At 35.9% G+C, this 21,271-nt stretch overlaps 1 protein-coding gene across 1 annotated transcript; it reads right to left on the minus strand.

Annotated features, from left to right (window-relative positions):
* Nucleotides 1-352: 352 nt before the first annotated feature.
* LOC110008736 (uncharacterized) lies at nucleotides 353-20,389 on the minus strand. Its single transcript, XM_089717359.1, is given in 18 exon segments — nucleotides 353-640; nucleotides 840-1,679; nucleotides 1,780-2,496; nucleotides 2,634-3,272; nucleotides 3,389-4,216; nucleotides 4,404-5,162; nucleotides 5,510-5,810; nucleotides 10,344-10,669; nucleotides 10,786-11,613; nucleotides 11,800-12,558; nucleotides 12,906-13,544; nucleotides 13,661-14,488; nucleotides 14,675-14,984; nucleotides 14,986-15,410; nucleotides 15,597-16,355; nucleotides 16,435-16,893; nucleotides 16,993-17,006; nucleotides 17,137-20,389. Coding segments are annotated over 18 exon segments (12,261 nt in total). The 5' UTR covers nucleotides 19,928-20,389; the 3' UTR covers nucleotides 353-601.
* Between the last annotated feature and the right edge of the window lie 882 nt (nucleotides 20,390-21,271).

The following is a 21,271-nucleotide window of genomic DNA, read 5'->3' on the forward strand; positions in this document are numbered from 1 at the left end:
TTTTAATTACAATTTAATAATGTTGACTTCAAGTCTTTGCAACATTTTTTAAAACCGAGGTCAAGTAAGCAATTAAAACTCACTTGAGCTATAGCAAAGTTCGTATACTTAAAACGGGCTTGTGAAAACTGAGGCCCATGGATTGTGAACACATGACTAGTCCGAGGGATGTTTGGATCTGAATTGAACCTGAAGGAGATCAAAGTAGATTTTCAAGGAAGAAAGTTAATATCGTATAGTTAGTTGAATATTTTTCTGGTATTGTAAAAAGAATGTGTTAAGTTAAGAGGGATGTTTTGCCATGGAGAATCTCGTGTATATTAATTTAAGTAAGATCCCTGCACTTCATTGATGGTTTCAAATCAGAAATATAGATTTATTTAAAACAAATTTAAGATAATGCAATTGTGTGAAAAATTTCTAGTATAATTACAAATATTAAGATGAATATCAGAATCCTTGAATAAATACAAATACAGAGAGAGCTTCACAGCAGCAACAACAAGGAAATAAAATTATCCTCCACCATTTCATAAATCAATAGAGTACACCATTTGCCTCTACTGCCTCGTATCACAACGAAAATCGACTTTTTACGCCTTCAGCACTCGATAGATGGCGATTGATCTTCCTCTGCATTCTGGCGACCATGCAAAATATGCAGCAGAGGCAATAAGTCAGATAAAGGAAGATAATGCTTGAGGATGACTCTAGTTACCATTTTTTTTTTTTTTTTTTTTTTGGTCTTTTAATGAATTGTGTGATTTCTTGAACTAGTAACGCATGCACTTACCTACCTATTCATTAAAGGAAATGAATATTTAATTCAGAAAACATACCATTTCTGTAAACAACTGTTGTATGGTGTCGTTAAGATTGCCATTCCAACGTCCTTCATCAACTTTTTGTTCTTCTGTCGCTCTTAAAGTTTGTAGCTTTGGCGTGCTTAAGACTCCATTTGAGAAAACCTGCATCTTGGGGCACTGCTCCACAATTACTAGTGTCAAAGAGGGAAACTTGAAGCTGTGCTCTGCTGCACAAAAGCTAACGAGGCTGGGTAAAGAAATCAGTTCCAGACTTCTTAATTTGTTGAAGATGATCTCCTCTCTTGATCCATCATTTCCTTCGCTGGCAACTATTTCTATCAGCATATCGCATTCCCTTACACTCAATCTTGTAAGCTGAACAAGACTTTTTGCTGTTGAGGATGTCATCAAACTTGCTAATACTTTGCAAGATTTTACATACATAGTTGTCAGATTCTGGAAAGAAGCTGAGGATGGTGCTAAAGTAATCGAACTGTCACACCCCGAAACATCTAGAATTTCTCGAGACTGAAGAACTTTGTCTAGCTGGGAGTCTTGGTTCCAAATATGTTCTAAATTGGCAAGACCATCCAACTCTAAGTGCCGTATCTTCTCCACAATCTTAACATAGTTTTCTTTACCTACATGTCCTTCATGTGGGAACAACTCTTTGAATTGACTGCATCCTACAACAAGTTTTTCCATGCTGTGGAATCTTTCAAGGAGATCAAATGGAAAAACTGCAGATTCATCGTGATAGCAATTTATCTGAATGACTTTCAGCCTGTGAAAGAGGTGTTCTGGAAACTGGCCTTGCAATATCGATGTTGCATCCTTTCTTGTTAGCGATAAATGCTCCACGTTGTTGACGATCTGGAAAAAAAGACAAATTGAAATAGTTTGCAGACATGTTAAGAAAAAAACTCGTTGTGCTTAGATTTTCTTTAATATAGGGATTGAGGACCACAGGTACCTCTCTAAATGAGAAAAGCGGGTTCTCCATTTGTGTTTCTTGCAAGTTGCTGTCAACTGGTTCAAAGGTTAAAGTCTCCAATTTGTCACAATGAAAGACGACCAACTTTTCTAAAACTGGACATTCTAGTGTGTGAGATCCAGGATAGAACCAATTTAGCTCATTTAATCTCCACAAGTCCAAGCACTTGAGTTGAGGAAATGCAAACTTAGGATTTGTTTCCACTCCTTCCTCCTTTGTAACAAGTTCTTTCAAGCCACAATCATCTAAGTTAAGTGTTTTAAGTTTGAGAAGATTTTTAGCAATGGAAGTTGGAAACAGGTTTTTCAGGCTTGGACAGTCCCAAACATAAACTGAACTCAAGTTAGGAAAGGAGAGAGCTTGTTGGGGATCCTTATTCCACACATACTTCAAATTTTGGAGGTTTCGAATATCCAAATCTCTCAATTCACTCGTTATTGATTCTGTTATATTTATAACCAGCTCTTGGAGATCGAAGACCACTTCTAGTGAATCACAATTCCATATGACCACATCGTTGAGATTCTCGAGTCTCTTGAATATGTTAGATGAAAAAATTTGCACTAGTTGATTGCCATATTCCACCTTCATTACCCGTAATTTGTAGAAAGAATCTGAGTGGAGTTGGTTGTGCCAGATCTTTCTCAAAGCATCTGCATTGGAAATTTGCACTTGCACCAAGTTGGGGAATGCAACCTGCATCACAAAATCATACTCCATTACTAATATGATGAAAATAGAACACGAAAGTACACCAGCTAAATAAACAAATTAACCGAACCATATAACAGGAATGAAGACAATCTTTTTAGATAATTAGAAAAAGAGATCACCTTTTCATTAAAGAGTGTATAGTCCAATATTTCACTTTCACTGCTTGCTGCCATGACTGCACTTGCAGAACTGGAGACAAATGTCATCAGTGCAGGGCAATTTTTAATTTGCAGCTCATCTAATGCAGGACATTCAATCAAATCACATGTGCAGAATCGTGTGAGTTTCGGAAGACCTCCAAGTTTCAGGAACCCTAGTTCACGTAGTAGCATCCTCGTTTCTTCTTCTGAACCGTCCCCGACTATTACTTGCTCCATCTTTTTACAATCACATATCTCAATTCTTTGGAGATGCACAATACTTTTAATCATTGATGATGATAAGAGATATTTTAAATTGCCACAACCATGCACAGTCAAGCTTGTTAACTTTGAAAAATGTCCAACAAATCCACTCGGATATAGCAACTCTAGACCAAATATTCGTTCTACTGCATCACAATTTCTTACCTCAAGCTCTTCCAATTTATCCAAAAATGGTATTAGATTGGATGGAACTGAGCTAAAGGTAAATCCGCAATCATCGATCACCAGCCTATTTAAATTGCAGAATAACTGTACTGGAAGTTGGTCATGCCAGATTTGTTTTAATCGGGGAAATTCTGAGAGTTTCAAATGCTGCAGGCCACCCAATCCAACCTAGAAAGCAAAATTGTACTTTAGTGATTATAAGTCTGTAACAAATTAATTATTCTCATGGACAAGAAACAAATAGACATCCGGAATTTAGCAGGAGAGATTGTTATCAAACTTACCATTTCTTCATACAATTGTTTTATGGTGGTATTCAGGTCCCCAATCCAAAGCCATTTATCTCTATGCTGTGTCTGATATACTCTCTTTAGCTCTGGCGAGGTTATGACTCCTTGAGAAAAAATCTTCATGTTGGGGCACTGTGCCACAACTACATCATTCAAAGATGGGAATTTGATGGTGCAACTTGCAATTGAGCAGAAGCTAGTCAGGTTTTTCAAGCCACGGAGCTCTAGAGTTACCAATTTACTGAGAATAATCTGAGGTTGGGAATGGGATTGGGATTCATTTCCCTCGTTGGCTACAATTTCTTTCAGCATATTGCTATCTCTTACAGTCAATTTCGTGAGGTTCACCATACTGTTTGCAGTAGAGGATGCTACTAGGTTGACTAGTTGATCACAGTGCCAAACATCAAGAGTAGAAAGGTTTTGGAAAGATGCGGTTGACGGTGCCAAGATAATCAAACTGGGGCAACCCCCGACTACTAAAACTTCAAGATTTTGGAAAACATGGTCAGGTGGGCAATCTTCACTCCAAATGTGGCTCATGTGCGGAAGGGTTTCCAGTTTTAAGAATTGCAGCCGAGCGAGAGCCCCTTCAGCTTCACCAAGAATACCATGTTGGAATAGCACTTTGAAGGAAGAAGCTGCCAGAGTAAGCTTTTTAATATTTGGAAATTTATGAATGAGACCAAATGCAGAATCTGTTGAACCATCAAGAAAACAACTCAATTCAAGAAATTCTAGTTTGTGTGCTGGAAACTGGCCTTGACGAATCGTTGAGGTGTCCTTGTTCTCTAATGATAAATGCTTCAAGTTGGGAATAATCTGGAAACCATTGAATAGAAATCAAGTTGAGTTAATAGTCCGTTTATAGGAATACAGTTATATGATTACGAACTCAAACGAATAAATCAAATTTTGTTCAAAAGGAAAAATATTTTGTTTTATAAGTTTTTTAAAAAAATTTTCTTGTAAAATATTAAAATTGAAAAAAACACATTTTCTTACATACCTTTCTAAATGAAAAAAATGGCTGCGGAACCTGAATCTTCAATTGAGTCTCCTGCTTCTCCAAATCCATCGTTTGCAAATCCCCAGGTTCTGAAGTAAAAATTTCCAATTTATCACAGCCATGGACACCCAATTCTTCTAACCGCGGACATTCTAAGATGTGGTTTTCTGAGTAAAAAGACTTTAATCCATTTAATCTCCAAAGGTATAAGCACTTGAGTCGACCAAATGTAAACTTAGGAGTTGCTTCTGCTCTTTCCTCTTTGGCAACAATTTCCTCCATCCCGCAACGATCTATATTCAGCAGTTCAAGTTGTGGAAGACTTTGAGCTATTGAAAATGGGAATAGCTCTTTCAAATTCGGACAATTCCATGCATACACATTTTGTAGGTTATGAAAGGACAAAATTCCACTAGGATCCCCATTCCATACATTCTTCAAATTTGGGAGTTCTGTTACATTGAAATATCTCAATTGAGTCTCAGTGGTTGCTGCAACATCTGTTTCTTCTTGTATTTTCATCAATACTTGGAGATCAAATACCTCTTCCACTAAATTACAATCATTAACCATCAATCTTTCTAAGTTCTTGAATCTCAGCAACTGTTTAGATGGAAAAACTTTCAATAGCTCTTTTCCATGCTCTACTTTGAGTACTTTCAATCTACAAAAGGAATCCACCTGGAGTTCATCATTCCATATATTCTCCAACTTATGCGCACAGGTGAGTTGCAAATTTTCCAAGTTGGGAAACAAAACCTGGAATAAAAATTTCATGGAGTTAACAATAGCATAAGTAGGAATATTTTTTTGAATTTTATTCAATTTTTAAAATTTGGTATTTTAATTTTCAGTAAATTTTGACTATTTGAATTTGGTTTAGTTTTGATGGCAAAATAAATAAATTGCAGAATCAAATTATATATTTATAAAAATATGATTTAATATACTGTGTATTTATAAATTTTAATATATAAATTAAATTTTTGATTTTATAAAAACAAAAACCAAACTGACATAGCTCAGTTCACTTGTAAATATAATTAAGGATAGAAAGCAAAACAAGTAAAGCTGTAAATATTAAGAAAGAAAAAGAAAATAAGTACCTTTTCATCAAAGAGTGTAGAGTTCATTATTTGGAGTTCACTGCTGGATGCATTGCTTTCACTTGCAGAACTGGAGACAAATGTCATCAGTGCAGGGCAATTTTTAATTTGCAGCTCCTCTAATGCAGGACATTCAATCAAATCACATGTGCAGAATCGTGTGAGTTTCGGAAGACCTCCAAGTTTCAGGAACCCTAGTTCACGTAGTAGCATCCTCGTTTCTTCTTCTGAACCGTCCCCGACTATTACTTGCTCCATCTTTTTACAATCACATATCTCAATTCTTTGGAGATGCACAATACTTTTAATCATTGATGATGATAAGAGATATGTTAGATATGTGTCTCAGAAACTAAGAGTAATTCAAAAAGGATCTTAAACAACAAAATTTATAAACATGTGAAGGCTTTTTTTTTATTATATTGAAACACTATTACAGAAGTATTTATAGACTCTAAAAACAGAAAACTTCAGAAAAATAAGCAAACTTATTATGCATATCTGATATGATAAGCATATTAAATTATTCCTTAAAAATAGCAACAGAATAACAAATAATTATCTAATCTTCCAACGGCCTTCACCATAGCTACTAAGTCAACATTCAACAAAACTCCTCCTTGGCTTAGGAGCAGCAAACTCCAAGTCTTTCTCTTAAATATTCAAATCTAGCCTTAGAGAGAGATTTGGTCAAAATATCAGCATTCTGAAATTCTGAATTGCAGTGCACCAAACTTATTTCACCATTCTTTTGAACTTCCCTAAGGAAATACAATTTAATCTTGAAGTGCTTAGTTTTTCCATGAAATACTGGATTATTTGCAATTGAGATTGCAGCCTGGTTGTCGACATAAACCTCTGTACTTCCTTTTTCTTCCATAGACAAGTCAGCTAACAATTTCCTTATCCACAAAGCTTGATTAACTGCTAAAGTGGCTGCAACATATTCTGCTTCAGCTGTGGATTGAGCTATCACATCTTGCTTTTTGGAACACCAGGAAAATACACCAGAACTAAAACTGAAACAGTAACCGGAAGTGCTCTTCATATCATCTAAGCAACCGGCCCAATCACTATCGGAAAAACCATGAAAATTAAAATTCTGAACTTGACTGAACTTAATACCATGGTTTATTGTGCCTTTAATATATCTAATTATACGTTTTGCTGCTTGAAAATGAATCTCACTAGCACAATGCATGTATCTTGACAGCAAACTTACAGCATGCATGATATCAGGTCGGGTTGCAGTTAGATACATTAGGCAACCTATTAAACTCCTGTACAGCACCTCATCTACCTTTTTGGCTCCATCTTCTTTGCAAAATTTCTCCTTCAGATTCATTGGAGTTGTGGTTGACTTGCAATTCTCCATCTTGAATTTTTTTAGAATCTCCTTGGCATATTTTTGTTGACAAATAAAAACTTCATTTTCTTTTTGATGCACTTCAATTCCAAGAAAAAAAGACATTTCTCCAAGGTCTGTCATTTCAAACACCTCCATCATCTCTGCCTTGAATTGATTTATCATTCTTCCATTGCTACCTGTTATTAATAGATCATCAACATACAAAGATATTATGAGTATATCTGTTTCTATTTTTTTAACATAGAGAGTGAATTCACTCAAGCTTTTCTCAAAGCCTAAGCTTAGAAGATGAGAATCAATTCGGCTGTACCAAGCCCTAGGGGCTTGCTTCAAACCATATAAGGCTTTTTTCAAACGATATACTTTATCTTCATCTCCTTTAACCAGAAAACCTTCGGGCTGCTCTATAAAAATTTCTTCTTCCAAGTAACCATTTAAAAAAGCCGACTTTACATCAAGTTGATGAACCTTCCATCCCTTTTGTGCAACTATAGCTAATAGCATTCTGATTGTATCAAGACGAGCCACAGGAGCAAAAGTTTCAGAAAAATCAACTCCGAACATTTGAGCATAACCTTTGACCACTAGTCTTGCTTTATGTTTATTAATAGATCCATCAGAATTCAGCTTTGTCCGATAAACCCATTTTACTCCAATGGCCTTCTTGTGTGTTGGTCTATCCACAAGCTCCCATGTATCATTTTTCTCAATCATTCTCAGCTCCTCCTCCATTGCTAAAACCCATTTCTCATCTAAAACAGCATCTGCAAATTTTTCTGGTTCCATGATAGCCACATTGCATCTGTGATAAATGTCTTCAAGTGATCTTGTGCCCCTTACTGGTTCATCATCAAAGGCATCATCAAAAAATTCTAAGGCATCACCATTTTCTTTAACTGTTTTTGGAATTTTGTTATTTTTAGCATCATTCCAACTCCATTTTTCATCTTCCAGAAACCTCACATCTCTGCTGGTTATGACTTTATCCACTTGAGGTAGATAAACTCTGTAAGCTTTTGACGTGTTGCTATAGCCTACAAAGATTCCTGCTTCAGCCTTTCTATCAAGCTTATCCCTTTTCACCTGAGGCACATAAGAAAAACACAGGCATCCAAATATTTTTAAGTTTAACAGAAATGGTTGATAACCAAACCAAGCCTCGAAAGGAGTTTTATTCTTCAAAGCTTTAGTAGAAAGCCTATTGAGTAAAAAAACTGCAGTACTCGCAGCCTCTGCCCAGAATTTCTTCGGCAAATCCATTTCATGTAGCAGACATCTTGTCATCTCCATTATCACTCTATTCTTTCTTTCACTTACTCCATTCTGCTGTGGAGTGTATGGTGCCGTCAATTGGTGTTCAATTCCTGCGTCTTTACAAAATCTGTTGAATTTATCAGATGTGTATTCCGTGCCATTATCAGATCGTATGACATGTAACTCACATCCACTTTGATTTTCAACCCATGTTTTGAACTCCCAAAAAATACCAGCAACCTCAGTTTTGGATTTAAGAAAATATATCCAACAGAATCTTGTACAATCATCAATGAATATAATATAATACTTACTACCATTCAAGGATGATACTTTCAGCGGGCCTCCAACATCTGTATGTACAAGTTCTAGCTTATGAGTTGCTCTCCATTCTGTTCTTTTTGGAAAAGGCAATCTGGTCTGCTTTCCATATTGACAGGCTGCACACATCGGCAAATCTTTCTCCAGGTCTGGTAAGCCTTTCACCATTTGATTTTTCTTCATAAATAGCACTGCATTATGATGAAAGTGCCCTAATCGTTTATGCCAAAGCATGGTGTTGCTGTCTCTTTGTGCAACAAAAGTTTGTTCTTGTTCCAGTATGTCAAGAACAAAACTTTTGCCTTTCATCTTGATTCTAAACACCTCTTTTCCTTCAGGATCGATGATTATACAACCTTTTTTTCTAAAGAGCACTTCATAATCTTTTTCTAGCAGCTGCCCAACACTTAACAAGTTTCGATCAATATCAGGAACAAATAAAACTTCAGAAATAAGTTTCTGACCTGATAGGCTATCTATTGACACAGTTCCTTTGCCTCTTGCAGCAATACGTTCACCATTTCCAATTCTGACTTTGGTGATGACGGTTGTGTCAAGCTCTTTAAATAATTCCCGATCATAGGTCATGTGGTTCGTGCAGCCGCTGTCTATAAGCCATCCTTCAGAGTTGTCTGTGGCAACACATGACGCCACAAATAAGTGCTCCTCCTGGTTTTCATCAACAACAGCCTTAGCCTCAACCTCTTCTTGCTGCTGTCCTTTGCATACTCTTTCGATGTGTCCCAACTGACCACATTTATGGCATTTAATATCTGGTCTCCACCAACACCTTTGTTGAGGATGATTTGTTTTCTTACAATGCGGACATGGTGGATAATTTTTGGCATTTCTTGTCCTCTGTGTCAGTTTCCCTTCTTTAATTCGTGAACTTGCTTGATAAGCACCTTCTACAGAAACTTCATTCCTCATAAGCCTTCTTTGCTCTAGAGCCTGTAAAGGATTTAAGAGTTCTGCCAAGGTAATACTTGACAGATCTTTAGAATTTTCCAAAGATGAGATCGTTGCTTCATATTTTTCAGGTAATGTGACTAGAATTTTTTGAATAATTCGTTCATCAGAAAATTCTTTGCCAAAAAGTCTCACCTTATTTGCAATATCGAGAAGTCTATCGGCATACTCTTTTGCAGTTTCTGATTCTTTCATCCTTTGTGTTTCAAAATCACGAAATAAATTCATGACTTGCATATTATCTAACTTTTCATTTCCTTTATACTCCTTTTCAAGATATTTCCAAATTTCTGCGGCAGATTTCTTTTGCATAATTCTGCTGAGAATCGAGGGTGAAACAGCAGAAAACAAACAATTCATGGCTTTAGCTTTTCTTGTCACCTTCTCTTTGTGACTTTTGATCTGAATCATTGTTGGGTTATCTCCAAGTGGTGGAACTTCATAATCTTCTTCCACAGCCTCCCACAGATCATAAGCTTTGAGATGAGTTTCCATCCTAATAGCCCAGACTTTGTATTTAACTCCATCAAATATTGGAGGAGTAATTGAACCATAACTAGACTCTCCCTCCATCTCACGGGTTGGTGTTTGGGTTTGATTTTGGTTCACTCAATTTCACAGGTCCTATAAGATATTGGCTCTGATACCACAATGTTAGATATGTGTCTCAGAAACTAAGAGTAATTCAAAAAGGATCTTAAACAACAAAATTTATAAACATGTGAAGGCTTTTTTTTTTATTATATTGAAACACTATTACAGAAGTATTTATAGACTCTAAAAACAGAAAACTTCAGAAAAATAAGCAAACTTATTATGCATATCTGATATGATAAGCATATTAAATTATTCCTTAAAAATAGCAACAGAATAACAAATAATTATCTAATCTTCCAACGGCCTTCACCATAGCTACTAAGTCAACATTCAACAAGATATTTTAAATTGCCACAACCATGCACAGTCAAGCTTGTTAACTTTGAAAAATGTCCAACAAATCCACTCGGATATAGCAACTCTAGACCAAATATTCGTTCTACTGCATCACAATTTCTTACCTCAAGCTCTTCCAATTTATCCAAAAATGGTATTAGATTGGATGGAACTGAGCTAAAGGTAAATCCGCAATCATCGATCACCAGCCTATTTAAATTGCAGAATAACTGTACTGGAAGTTGGTCATGCCAGATTTGTTTTAATCGGGGAAATTCTGAGAGTTTCAAATGCTGCAGGCCACCCAATCCAACCTAGAAAGCAAAATTGTACTTTAGTGATTATAAGTCTGTAACAAATTAATTATTCTCATGGACAAGAAACAAATAGACATCCGGAATTTAGCAGGAGAGATTGTTATCAAACTTACCATTTCTTCATACAATTGTTTTATGGTGGTATTCAGGTCCCCAATCCAAAGCCATTTATCTCTATGCTGTGTCTGATATACTCCCTTTAGCTCTGGCGAGGTTATGACTCCTTGAGAAAAAATCTTCATGTTGGGGCACTGTGCCACAACTACATCATTCAAAGATGGGAATTTGATGGTGCAACTTGCAATTGAGCAGAAGCTAGTCAGGTTTTTCAAGCCACGGAGCTCTAGAGTTACCAATTTACTGAGAATAATCTGAGGTTGGGAATGGGATTGGGATTCATTTCCCTCGTTGGCTACAATTTCTTTCAGCATATTGCTATCTCTTACAGTCAATTTCGTGAGGTTCACCATACTGTTTGCAGTAGAGGATGCTACTAGGTTGACTAGTTGATCACAGTGCCAAACATCAAGAGTAGAAAGGTTTTGGAAAGATGCGGTTGACGGTGCCAAGATAATCAAACTGGGGCAACCCCCGACTACTAAAACTTCAAGATTTTGGAAAACATGGTCAGGTGGGCAATCTTCACTCCAAATGTGGCTCATGTGCGGAAGGGTTTCCAGTTTTAAGAATTGCAGCCGAGCGAGAGCCCCTTCAGCTTCACCAAGAATACCATGTTGGAATAGCACTTCGAAGGCACAAGTTCGCAGAGCAAGCTTTTTAATATTTAGAAATTTATTAATAAGACCAAATGCAGAATCTGTTGAACCATCAAGAAAACAATTCAATTCAAGAAATTCTAGTTTGTGTGCTGGAAACTGGCCTTGAGGAATCGTTAAGGTGTCCCTGTTCTCTAATGATAAATGCTTCAAGTTGGGAATAATCTGGAAACCATTGAATAGAAATCAAGTTGAGTTAATAGTCAGTTTATAGGAATACAGTTATATGATTATGAACTCAAACCAATAAATCAAATTCTGTTCAAAGGAAAAATGTTTTGTTTTTTAAGTTTTTAAAAACTTTTTTCTTGTAAAATATTAAAATTGAAAAAAACACATTTTCTTACATACCTTCCTAAATGAAAAAAATGGCTGCGGAACCTGAATCATCAATTGAGTCTCCTGCTTCTCCAAATCCATTGTTTGCAAATCCCCAGGTTCTAAAGTAAAAATTTCCAATTTATCACAGCGATAGACACTCAATTTTTCTAACTGCGGACAATCTAAGATGTGGTTTTCTGAGTAAAAATACTTTAATCCATTTAATCTCCAAAGGGTTAAGGACTTCAGTCGACTAAATGTAAACTTAGGAGTTGCTTCTGCTCTTTCCTCTTTGGCAACAATTTCCTCCATCCCGCAACCATCTATATTCAGCAGTTCAAGTTGTGGAAGACTTTGAGCTATTGAAAATGGGAATAGCTCTTTCAAATTCGGACAATTCCATGCATACACATTTTGTAGGTTATGAAAGGACAAAATTCCACTAGGATCCCCATTCCATACATTCTTCAAATTTGGGAGTTCTGTTACATTGAAATATCTCAATTGAGTCTCAGTGGTTGCTGCAACATCTGTTTCTTCTTGTATTTTCATCAATACTTGGAGATCAAATACCTCTTCCACTAAATTACAATCATTAACCATCAATCTTTCTAAGTTCTTGAATCTCAGCAACTGTTTAGATGGAAAAACTTTCAATAGCTCTTTTCCATGCTCTACTTTGAGTACTTTCAATCTACAAAAGGAATCCACCTGGAGTTCATCATTCCATATATTCTCCAACTTATGCGCACAGGTGAGTTGCAAATTTTCCAAGTTGGGAAACAAAACCTGGAATAAAAATTTCATGGAGTTAACAATAGCATAAGTAGGAATATTTTTTTGAATTTTATTCAATTTTTAAAATTTGGTATTTTAATTTTCAGTAAATTTTGACTATTTGAATTTGGTTTAGTTTTGATGGCAAAATAAATAAATTGCAGAATCAAATTATATATTTATAAAAATATGATTTAATATACTGTGTATTTATAAATTTTAATATATAAATTAAATTTTTGATTTTATAAAAACAAAAACCAAACTGACATAGCTCAGTTCACTTGTAAATATAATTAAGGATAGAAAGCAAAACAAGTAAAGCTGTAAATATTAAGAAAGAAAAAGAAAATAAGTACCTTTTCATCAAAGAGTGTAGAGTTCATTATTTGGAGTTCACTGCCGGATGCATTGCTTTCACTTGCAGAACTGGAGACAAATGTCATCAGTGCAGGGCAATTTTTAATTTGCAGCTCCTCTAATGCAGGACATTCAATCAAATCACATGTGCAGAATCGTGTGAGTTTCGGAAGACCTCCAAGTTTCAGGAACCCTAGTTCACGTAGTAGCATCCTCGTTTCTTCTTCTGAACCGTCCCCGACTGTTACTTGCTCCATCTTTTTACAATCACATATCTCAATTCTTTGGAGATGCACAATACTTTTAATCATTGATGATGATAAGAGATATTTTAAATTGCCACAACCATGCACAGTCAAGCTTGTTAACTTTGAAAAATGTCCAACAAATCCACTCGGATTTAGCAACTCTAGACCAAATATTCGTTCTACTGCATCACAATTTCTTACCTCAAGCTCTTCCAATTTATCCAAAAATGGTATTAGATTGGATGGAACTGAGCTAAAGGTAAATCCGCAATCATCGATCACCAGCCTATTTAAATTGCAGAATAACTGTACTGGAAGTTGGTCATGCCAGATTTGTTTTAATCGGGGAAATTCTGAGAGTTTCAAATGCTGCAGGCCACCCAATCCAACCTAGAAAGCAAAATTGTACTTTAGTGATTATAAGTCTGTAACAAATTAATTATTCTCATGGACAAGAAACAAATAGACATCCGGAATTTAGCAGGAGAGATTGTTATCAAACTTACCATTTCTTCATACAATTGTTTTATGGTGGTATTCAGGTCCCCAATCCAAAGCCATTTATCTCTATGCTGTGTCTGATATACTCTCTTTAGCTCTGGCGAGGTTATGACTCCTTGAGAAAAAATCTTCATGTTGGGGCACTGTGCCACAACTACATCATTCAAAGATGGGAATTTGATGGTGCAACTTGCAATTGAGCAGAAGCTAGTCAGGTTTTTCAAGCCACGGAGCTCTAGAGTTACCAATTTACTGAGAATAATCTGAGGTTGGGAATGGGATTGGGATTCATTTCCCTCGTTGGCTACAATTTCTTTCAGCATATTGCTATCTCTTACAGTCAATTTCGTGAGGTTCACCATACTGTTTGCAGTAGAGGATGCTACTAGGTTGACTAGTTGATCACAGTGCCAAACATCAAGAGTAGAAAGGTTTTGGAAAGATGCGGTTGACGGTGCCAAGATAATCAAACTGGGGCAACCCCCGACAACTAAAACTTCAAGATTTTGGAAAACATGGTCAGGTGGGCAATCTTCACTCCAAATGTGGCTCATGTGCGGAAGGGTTTCCAGTTTTAAGAATTGCAGCCGAGCGAGAGCCCCTTCAGCTTCACCAAGAATACCATGTTGGAATAGCACTTTGAAGGAAGAAGCTGCCAGAGTAAGCTTTTTAATATTTGGAAATTTATGAATGAGACCAAATGCAGAATCTGTTGAACCATCAAGAAAACAACTCAATTCAAGAAATTCTAGTTTGTGTGCTGGAAACTGGCCTTGACGAATCGTTGAGGTGTCCTTGTTCTCTAATGATAAATGCTTCAAGTTGGGAATAATCTGGAAACCATTGAATAGAAATCAAGTTGAGTTAATAGTCAGTTTATAGGAATACAGTTATATGATTATGAACTCAAACCAATAAATCAAATTCTGTTCAAAGGAAAAATGTTTTGTTTTTTAAGTTTTTAAAAACTTTTTTCTTGTAAAATATTAAAATTGAAAAAAACACATTTTCTTACATACCTTCCTAAATGAAAAAAATGGCTGCGGAACCTGAATCATCAATTGAGTCTCCTGCTTCTCCAAATCCATTGTTTGCAAATCCCCAGGTTCTAAAGTAAAAATTTCCAATTTATCACAGCGATAGACACTCAATTTTTCTAACTGCGGACAATCTAAGATGTGGTTTTCTGAGTAAAAATACTTTAATCCATTTAATCTCCAAAGGGTTAAGGACTTCAGTCGACTAAATGTAAACTTAGGAGTTGCTTCTGCTCTTTCCTCTTTGGCAACAATTTCCTCCATCCCGCAACCATCTATATTCAGCAGTTCAAGTTGTGGAAGACTTTGAGCTATTGAAAATGGGAATAGCTCTTGACGGTGCCAAGATAATCAAACTGGGGCAACCCCCGACTACTAAAACTTCAAGATTTTGGAAAACATGGTCAGGTGGGCAATCTTCACTCCAAATGTGGCTCATGTGCGGAAGGGTTTCCAGTTTTAAGAATTGCAGCCGAGCGAGAGCCCCTTCAGCTTCACCAAGAATACCATGTTGGAATAGCACTTCGAAGGCACAAGTTCGCAGAGCAAGCTTTTTAATATTTGGAAATTTATTAATAAGACCAAATGCAGAATCTGTTGAACCATCAAGAAAACAATTCAATTCAAGAAATTCTAGTTTGTGTGCTGGAAACTGGCCTTGAGGAATCGTTAAGGTGTCCCTGTTCTCTAATGATAAATGCTTCAAGTTGGGAATAATCTGGAAACCATTGAATAGAAATCAAGTTGAGTTAATAGTCAGTTTATAGGAATACAGTTATATGATTATGAACTCAAACCAATAAATCAAATTCTGTTCAAAGGAAAAATGTTTTGTTTTTTAAGTTTTTAAAAACTTTTTTCTTGTAAAATATTAAAATTGAAAAAAACACATTTTCTTACATACCTTCCTAAATGAAAAAAATGGCTGCGGAACCTGAATCATCAATTGAGTCTCCTGCTTCTCCAAATCCATTGTTTGCAAATCCCCAGGTTCTAAAGTAAAAATTTCCAATTTATCACAGCGATAGACACTCAATTTTTCTAACTGCGGACAATCTAAGATGTGGTTTTCTGAGTAAAAATACTTTAATCCATTTAATCTCCAAAGGGTTAAGGACTTCAGTCGACTAAATGTAAACTTAGGAGTTGCTTCTGCTCTTTCCTCTTTGGCAACAATTTCCTCCATCCCGCAACCATCTATATTCAGCAGTTCAAGTTGTGGAAGACTTTGAGCTATTGAAAATGGGAATAGCTCTTTCAAATTCGGACAATTCCATGCATACACATTTTGTAGGTTATGAAAGGACAAAATTCCACTAGGATCCCCATTCCATACATTCTTCAAATTTGGGAGTTCTGTTACATTGAAATATCTCAATTGAGTCTCAGTGGTTGCTGCAACATCTGTTTCTTCTTGTATTTTCATCAATACTTGGAGATCAAATACCTCTTCCACTAAATTACAATCATTAACCATCAATCTTTCTAAGTTCTTGAATCTCAGCAACTGTTTAGATGGAAAAACTTTCAATAGTTCTTTTCCATGCTCTACTTCGAGTACTTTCAATCTACAAAAGGAATCCACCCAGAGTTCATCGTTCCATATCATCTTCAATGTGTGCATGTTCGTGATACGCAGATTTTCCAAGTTGGGAAACAAAATCTGAAGTAAAAATTTCATCGAGTTAACATCAAATTCTGAAAACTAAAAGATGAACGTAAACAGATAAGAAGGAAATAACCTTTTCATCAAAGAGAGTTGAGTTTGCTTGTCCACTAGTTCCCGCATATGTCCTTCTGGAACTAGAGATAAATGCTTGGAGTTGCGGGCAATTCTCTATCCACAAGTGTTTCAAGGAGGGACATTCTATGAACTTCGCAGTGCAAAATCTTCTGAGACTCTGAAGGCCTTTGAGCTTCATGGAGACCAGTTTAGGGAATAGCATTATGCTCTTCATTTCTTCTCGGTTTGTAACTATGACTTCTTTCATGGATTTGCAATCCCTTATCTCAATGTTTATCAGTTTCGCGAGGCTTTCAACTATAGAAGATGTGAATAAATAGCTTAAATTCTCGCAGGTGTCAATAATCAAGCTTGTTAAGTTTGTAATCCATGGAGATAATTCTGTAAGTTCACTGGGCCATATCTTCTCCACATTGATTGAAGCTAATTTCAGATCTACCAAATTGGGGAATTGAATCTGTAGACACAATTTGTGTTTCAAGAAAAATAAATTTGAGTACTGTCAACTCCAAAACATACTAATAGAGAAATGGACATGCTTAAATTTAATAATTGCATTAATTTTAGTGCCTAAAACATAAAATAGAAAATTATTATTTAAAACTTTTAATTTAATTGGTTAGCTTAGTTTCCTATTATTGAAGGATTGTTATTTGAACAATTAATGTTATGTATTGGAAATTAAGTAAGAAATATTAACAATAACAGTTTTTAAAGAGTTGCAGATTCATCCTCCAATATGACTTCTCCAGAGCTCGTAGAAGCTGTTGCTGGCTTTGGGATATGGAAGGCACATCCCCTTGGGAGCAAAAGCATGTAAGCTGAGGTAAATTTTCCAATTTCAATTTGCGTAACTGTGGCAACTTAATTTCAGAATCTTCTCTTGTTTCCATAGCAACAATCTCTTTCAAAATTTCACAACGGCTTACATTTATTTTTTCGAGCACCACAAGACCCTTGAGCATAGAGAACGAAAAGAGATTCTTCAATACATTACAATTTCCGACCTTTAATTTTCTTAAATTGCTGAAAGACCCCATCACATAACGGCCGTGATAAATCTTCTCCAATTTCTTTAAATTTTGTAGAAATAATGACTCCAACTTGGGGAAAGCAATGAAATGGCTCATCCTCCTCCAGTCTATAATATGTTCAATATCAAGACTATTTTGGATGTAGAGTTTCTTCAAGTATGGAAAACCTTCTTCGTCTAACTCATGGAGGATATTTTTTACACCGTTCAGCTCATCCAAATGTAGATGTTCAGTTGTCATCAATAAGACTTTTATTCCCTCAAGGTGAACACTTGTGTTAAACTTGAGTTTCAGCACTTTTGACGTTGCATACATATCATCAGAGCAATTCCACCCATCCCCAATGAATATTCTAAATCTCTCCAGCTTTTCAGAGAACAAATCTCTAGGCAGTATATTTGCATCAAGAATGTGTATCTCTAGAGCGACTAGATTTGATAGAGCCTTCAATTCAGAGAGGCTAGCATTTTTCCCTACACCACCTTGTTTTTCTCCCTCCCATTGTACAAAGCCGTTACCCATACGCAAGTCCTCCAATCGGACTAACTTTGACAGGACATTGCGAGGAATCACTTCTAGGCTAGAACAGTTGCTCAAATCTAAAAGTCGCAGATGAGTCAACTGCTCCAATTCCCTTGGCAATCGAACAATATCAGAGTTCATAAGGCTGAGAACTTGTAACTTCTTGAGCTTTACGATTATACTTATATCTTCCAACTTACAATCATCCAAACACAAGGTTTGAAGATTCTCAAGAATTTGAATTGACAAAGGTAGTGACAATAAACTTATGCCTGTTAAATCCAAAACTTTCAGGTCTGTTGTCATAGTAAAAAGGTCATCTGGGATTCTTAACGAGAGACCCAAACCAGGATAACTTAGTAGAAATGATTGCAGTTGCGGGCATTCAAGTGTTGTCGGAAACTCAGGTATTTCAGTACAATATAAAGAGATTGCGGTGCACTGTTCAAGTTTAGATTTAGGTGGCCATTCTAATACCTTGTCATGTGCTACAGTGAAGACGTGATGATCCCTAGATGCAGTTGAAATAGCAAAACTGCGAACAACGTCGTGCATTTTGACTTCTCCATCCCTCCGACCTTCTAGCAGCAAACATGAGGATTTGAGGTCATTAACATACTTATGAAGTCTATTTCTTGTTTCCTCTAAGTTTCTGCATGGCTTGAATAAACTCAAGCCCAAAACATATTTCAGCAATTGGTCTACTCTATCGCTAAGAAATAAATATGCGCTTAAGCGTAAGAATAGTGATTTGATTTCATCATTTTCCAAATATCTGTAGCTTAAATCAAAACAAGATTGAACTTGCTTATCCATATCATCCGCATCAGACCTTTTCAGCCGTTCCAATGCATCCTTCCATTCTTCCAACCCCTTATTTTTCAATGCTGTTGCAACTGCCACAATTGAAATTGGCAAACCTGCACATCTCTTTGCAACTTCATCTGTCATAGGTTTTATCTGCGAATGTTTTAGAGTTCCCACCTTCTTCTCAAATAATTCCCTTGCCTCTTCATCCTCTAAAACTTGAAGCTTGAAATTCCTCTCTGTGCCCATCTCATGCAATACATTTAGATTTCTGGATGTCATCAGTATCTTGCATCCTTTATGTTCGGTGCCAAGAGGAATTCCGATATCTTCTAGTTTCATTTGTGCCCAAACTTCATCAAGAATTACAAGAATTTTCTCCTCCTGTTTCAGTCTTGAGCATAACAAAGCTGCCCTCACTGCGGTGACCTCCGCTTCAAGAGGGAACCTTAACCACTCTGCGATCTCTTGTTGAATTCTTTTCAAGTCTACGTTAGAGGTTACCGTTGCTATAACCACCACCTTGAAAATTCCATCTTCCTCAACTTGTTTGGCAAGCTTTTTTGCTAGTGTTGTCTTGCCCACACCTCCCATTCCATACACCCCAATCATAGTAACATCAACATCTTTTAGAGCCTCCAGCATTTGGTTCAAAATTAGCATTCTGGATTCAAAGGCTTCATAATCCTTAGGAGGGCCTATCCCCTTGAGAGCAGTGCGGTAGGAGATTTTGTCAAACTTGCGATTTTTTTGAACCTCAACCGGAACTTGTGTCTTTTTATTTGCTTTTCTGCTGAGCTGGTGGCGAGTCTTCATATTAGGACAGCATCCCCTAAAGCAAAAATGATTTGCTCTGTCATTATCTTCCAAAATTTTCTCTGAAGCTTCAATTTTCTCATTCGCATCTTTCAGCCAGTTCTTCACGACATCTTCAATTTGTTCTCCTTTTTGTCTAGCATTCTCCATGTCATGCTTCAAAACTTGCATTTCATCTTTCAGGTTTTGTACTTGAGCTCTCAAGCTCTGGAGGTTGTCCTGGTAGTTCCATATATACCCAATTTGACGCAATACTGAATCAACCAACGGTTCTGTAACTTTTGTTACTCCAGTTTCCACAACTGTTTCCATTTGCTCCTTAATTGGTTTTTTTTTTTTTTTTTTTTTTTGTAGGAGTAAGAAAACAAACTTTCAGGACAGGAAAAAGATTGAGAATTGGAAAGAAAATCAACTAATAATAAGCAATTAACATAAAAAGAAGAGAGAGGAGAAAAGATTGTGGTTTTGGAATCAAAATGAGAAATGGAAAACAACAAGGAGAAAACAGACTAAATATGAAGGAATGGAATATAAAAGCAAACAAAAGAAGGAATTTGAAATCCTTAATCTGCAGGAAGTGATCACTTACTTGGCTTAAGTAGTAACTCTCCAAATTTCTTGAACTTAGTCACCAAAAATCATTTTTCAAGCTTTAATCTTTAGGATTTATTATTTAAAGCAAGTTAAATGGAGTGAATTTGGTGGATTTAGCTAGGAAGTGAAGAAAAACAAAGAGAAGAAGAAGGAGGAGTTAACGCCCAAAAGCAGAAGAAGAACAATGAGAAAATGGTAGCTCAATTATTTGAGTTGACTTGACTAAAGGGCTTTTTAGTCTTTGAAAAGAATTTGGTGGTTAAGACTTAGTTGATGGTAATATATTCTAATGGCTAAAAATATTCTCCGATTAAATTTTTTAAAAATATTATTTATCTCCACAAAATTTTTAAATTTACTCAAAAAAATAAATTCTTCAAATTTCCTTAATTAATATAACACCATAATTTATCATTCACTAATTGTCTAAATTTTTCAAAAATATTCATTACTTACTTTTTATCCATAAAAATTATGCATGCATGCTCCAAAAATATTAAATAAAATATAAAACATATATAGTAATTTTTTCAAATAAAAATAATATCTATTTCCGAGCAAATAGTACTATTCACAGACTAATAAATTACTATTTCAGACACAGATCGTTACATGATCACTTGTCGAAAGCTTTAGAATGGCTGATCAAAGAAAAGAAAGAGAAAGAAGCGGGTAAAGGCTTGAAGTGAAGTAAAACAGCCTGCTTCCCCCAACTCAAGTAACGAAGCTGTTGCTACAGTAGGTTGTGATGACGATCACATCACAACCATTCTTTTTCAGATTTACTTGATCATCATGCATCAATTGGTTAAATTAACAATTATGATTTCAGCAGTTTGACTTGAGGCTAATCTGCTTGTTTACACACAAAATGTAATTTCTTATTATTATCATTCGATTATAATACAGAAGAAAAACATTGACTTCAATAAAAAAAAATAATAATAATAATGTAACAAAACTCAAAGTTGTTGATTGATTATAGTATGGCCTACATGCACATGATCATTTTGACATTGAAGACACTAATAAATGCAACGAGGCCAAATTGCTTCACAGGAC

This window comes from Jatropha curcas, chromosome 2 (genome assembly GCF_041381405.1).
Source record: "Jatropha curcas cultivar XTBG-Jc1 chromosome 2, XTBG_Jcur_1.0, whole genome shotgun sequence".
Lineage (NCBI taxonomy): Eukaryota > Viridiplantae > Streptophyta > Magnoliopsida > Malpighiales > Euphorbiaceae > Jatropha > Jatropha curcas.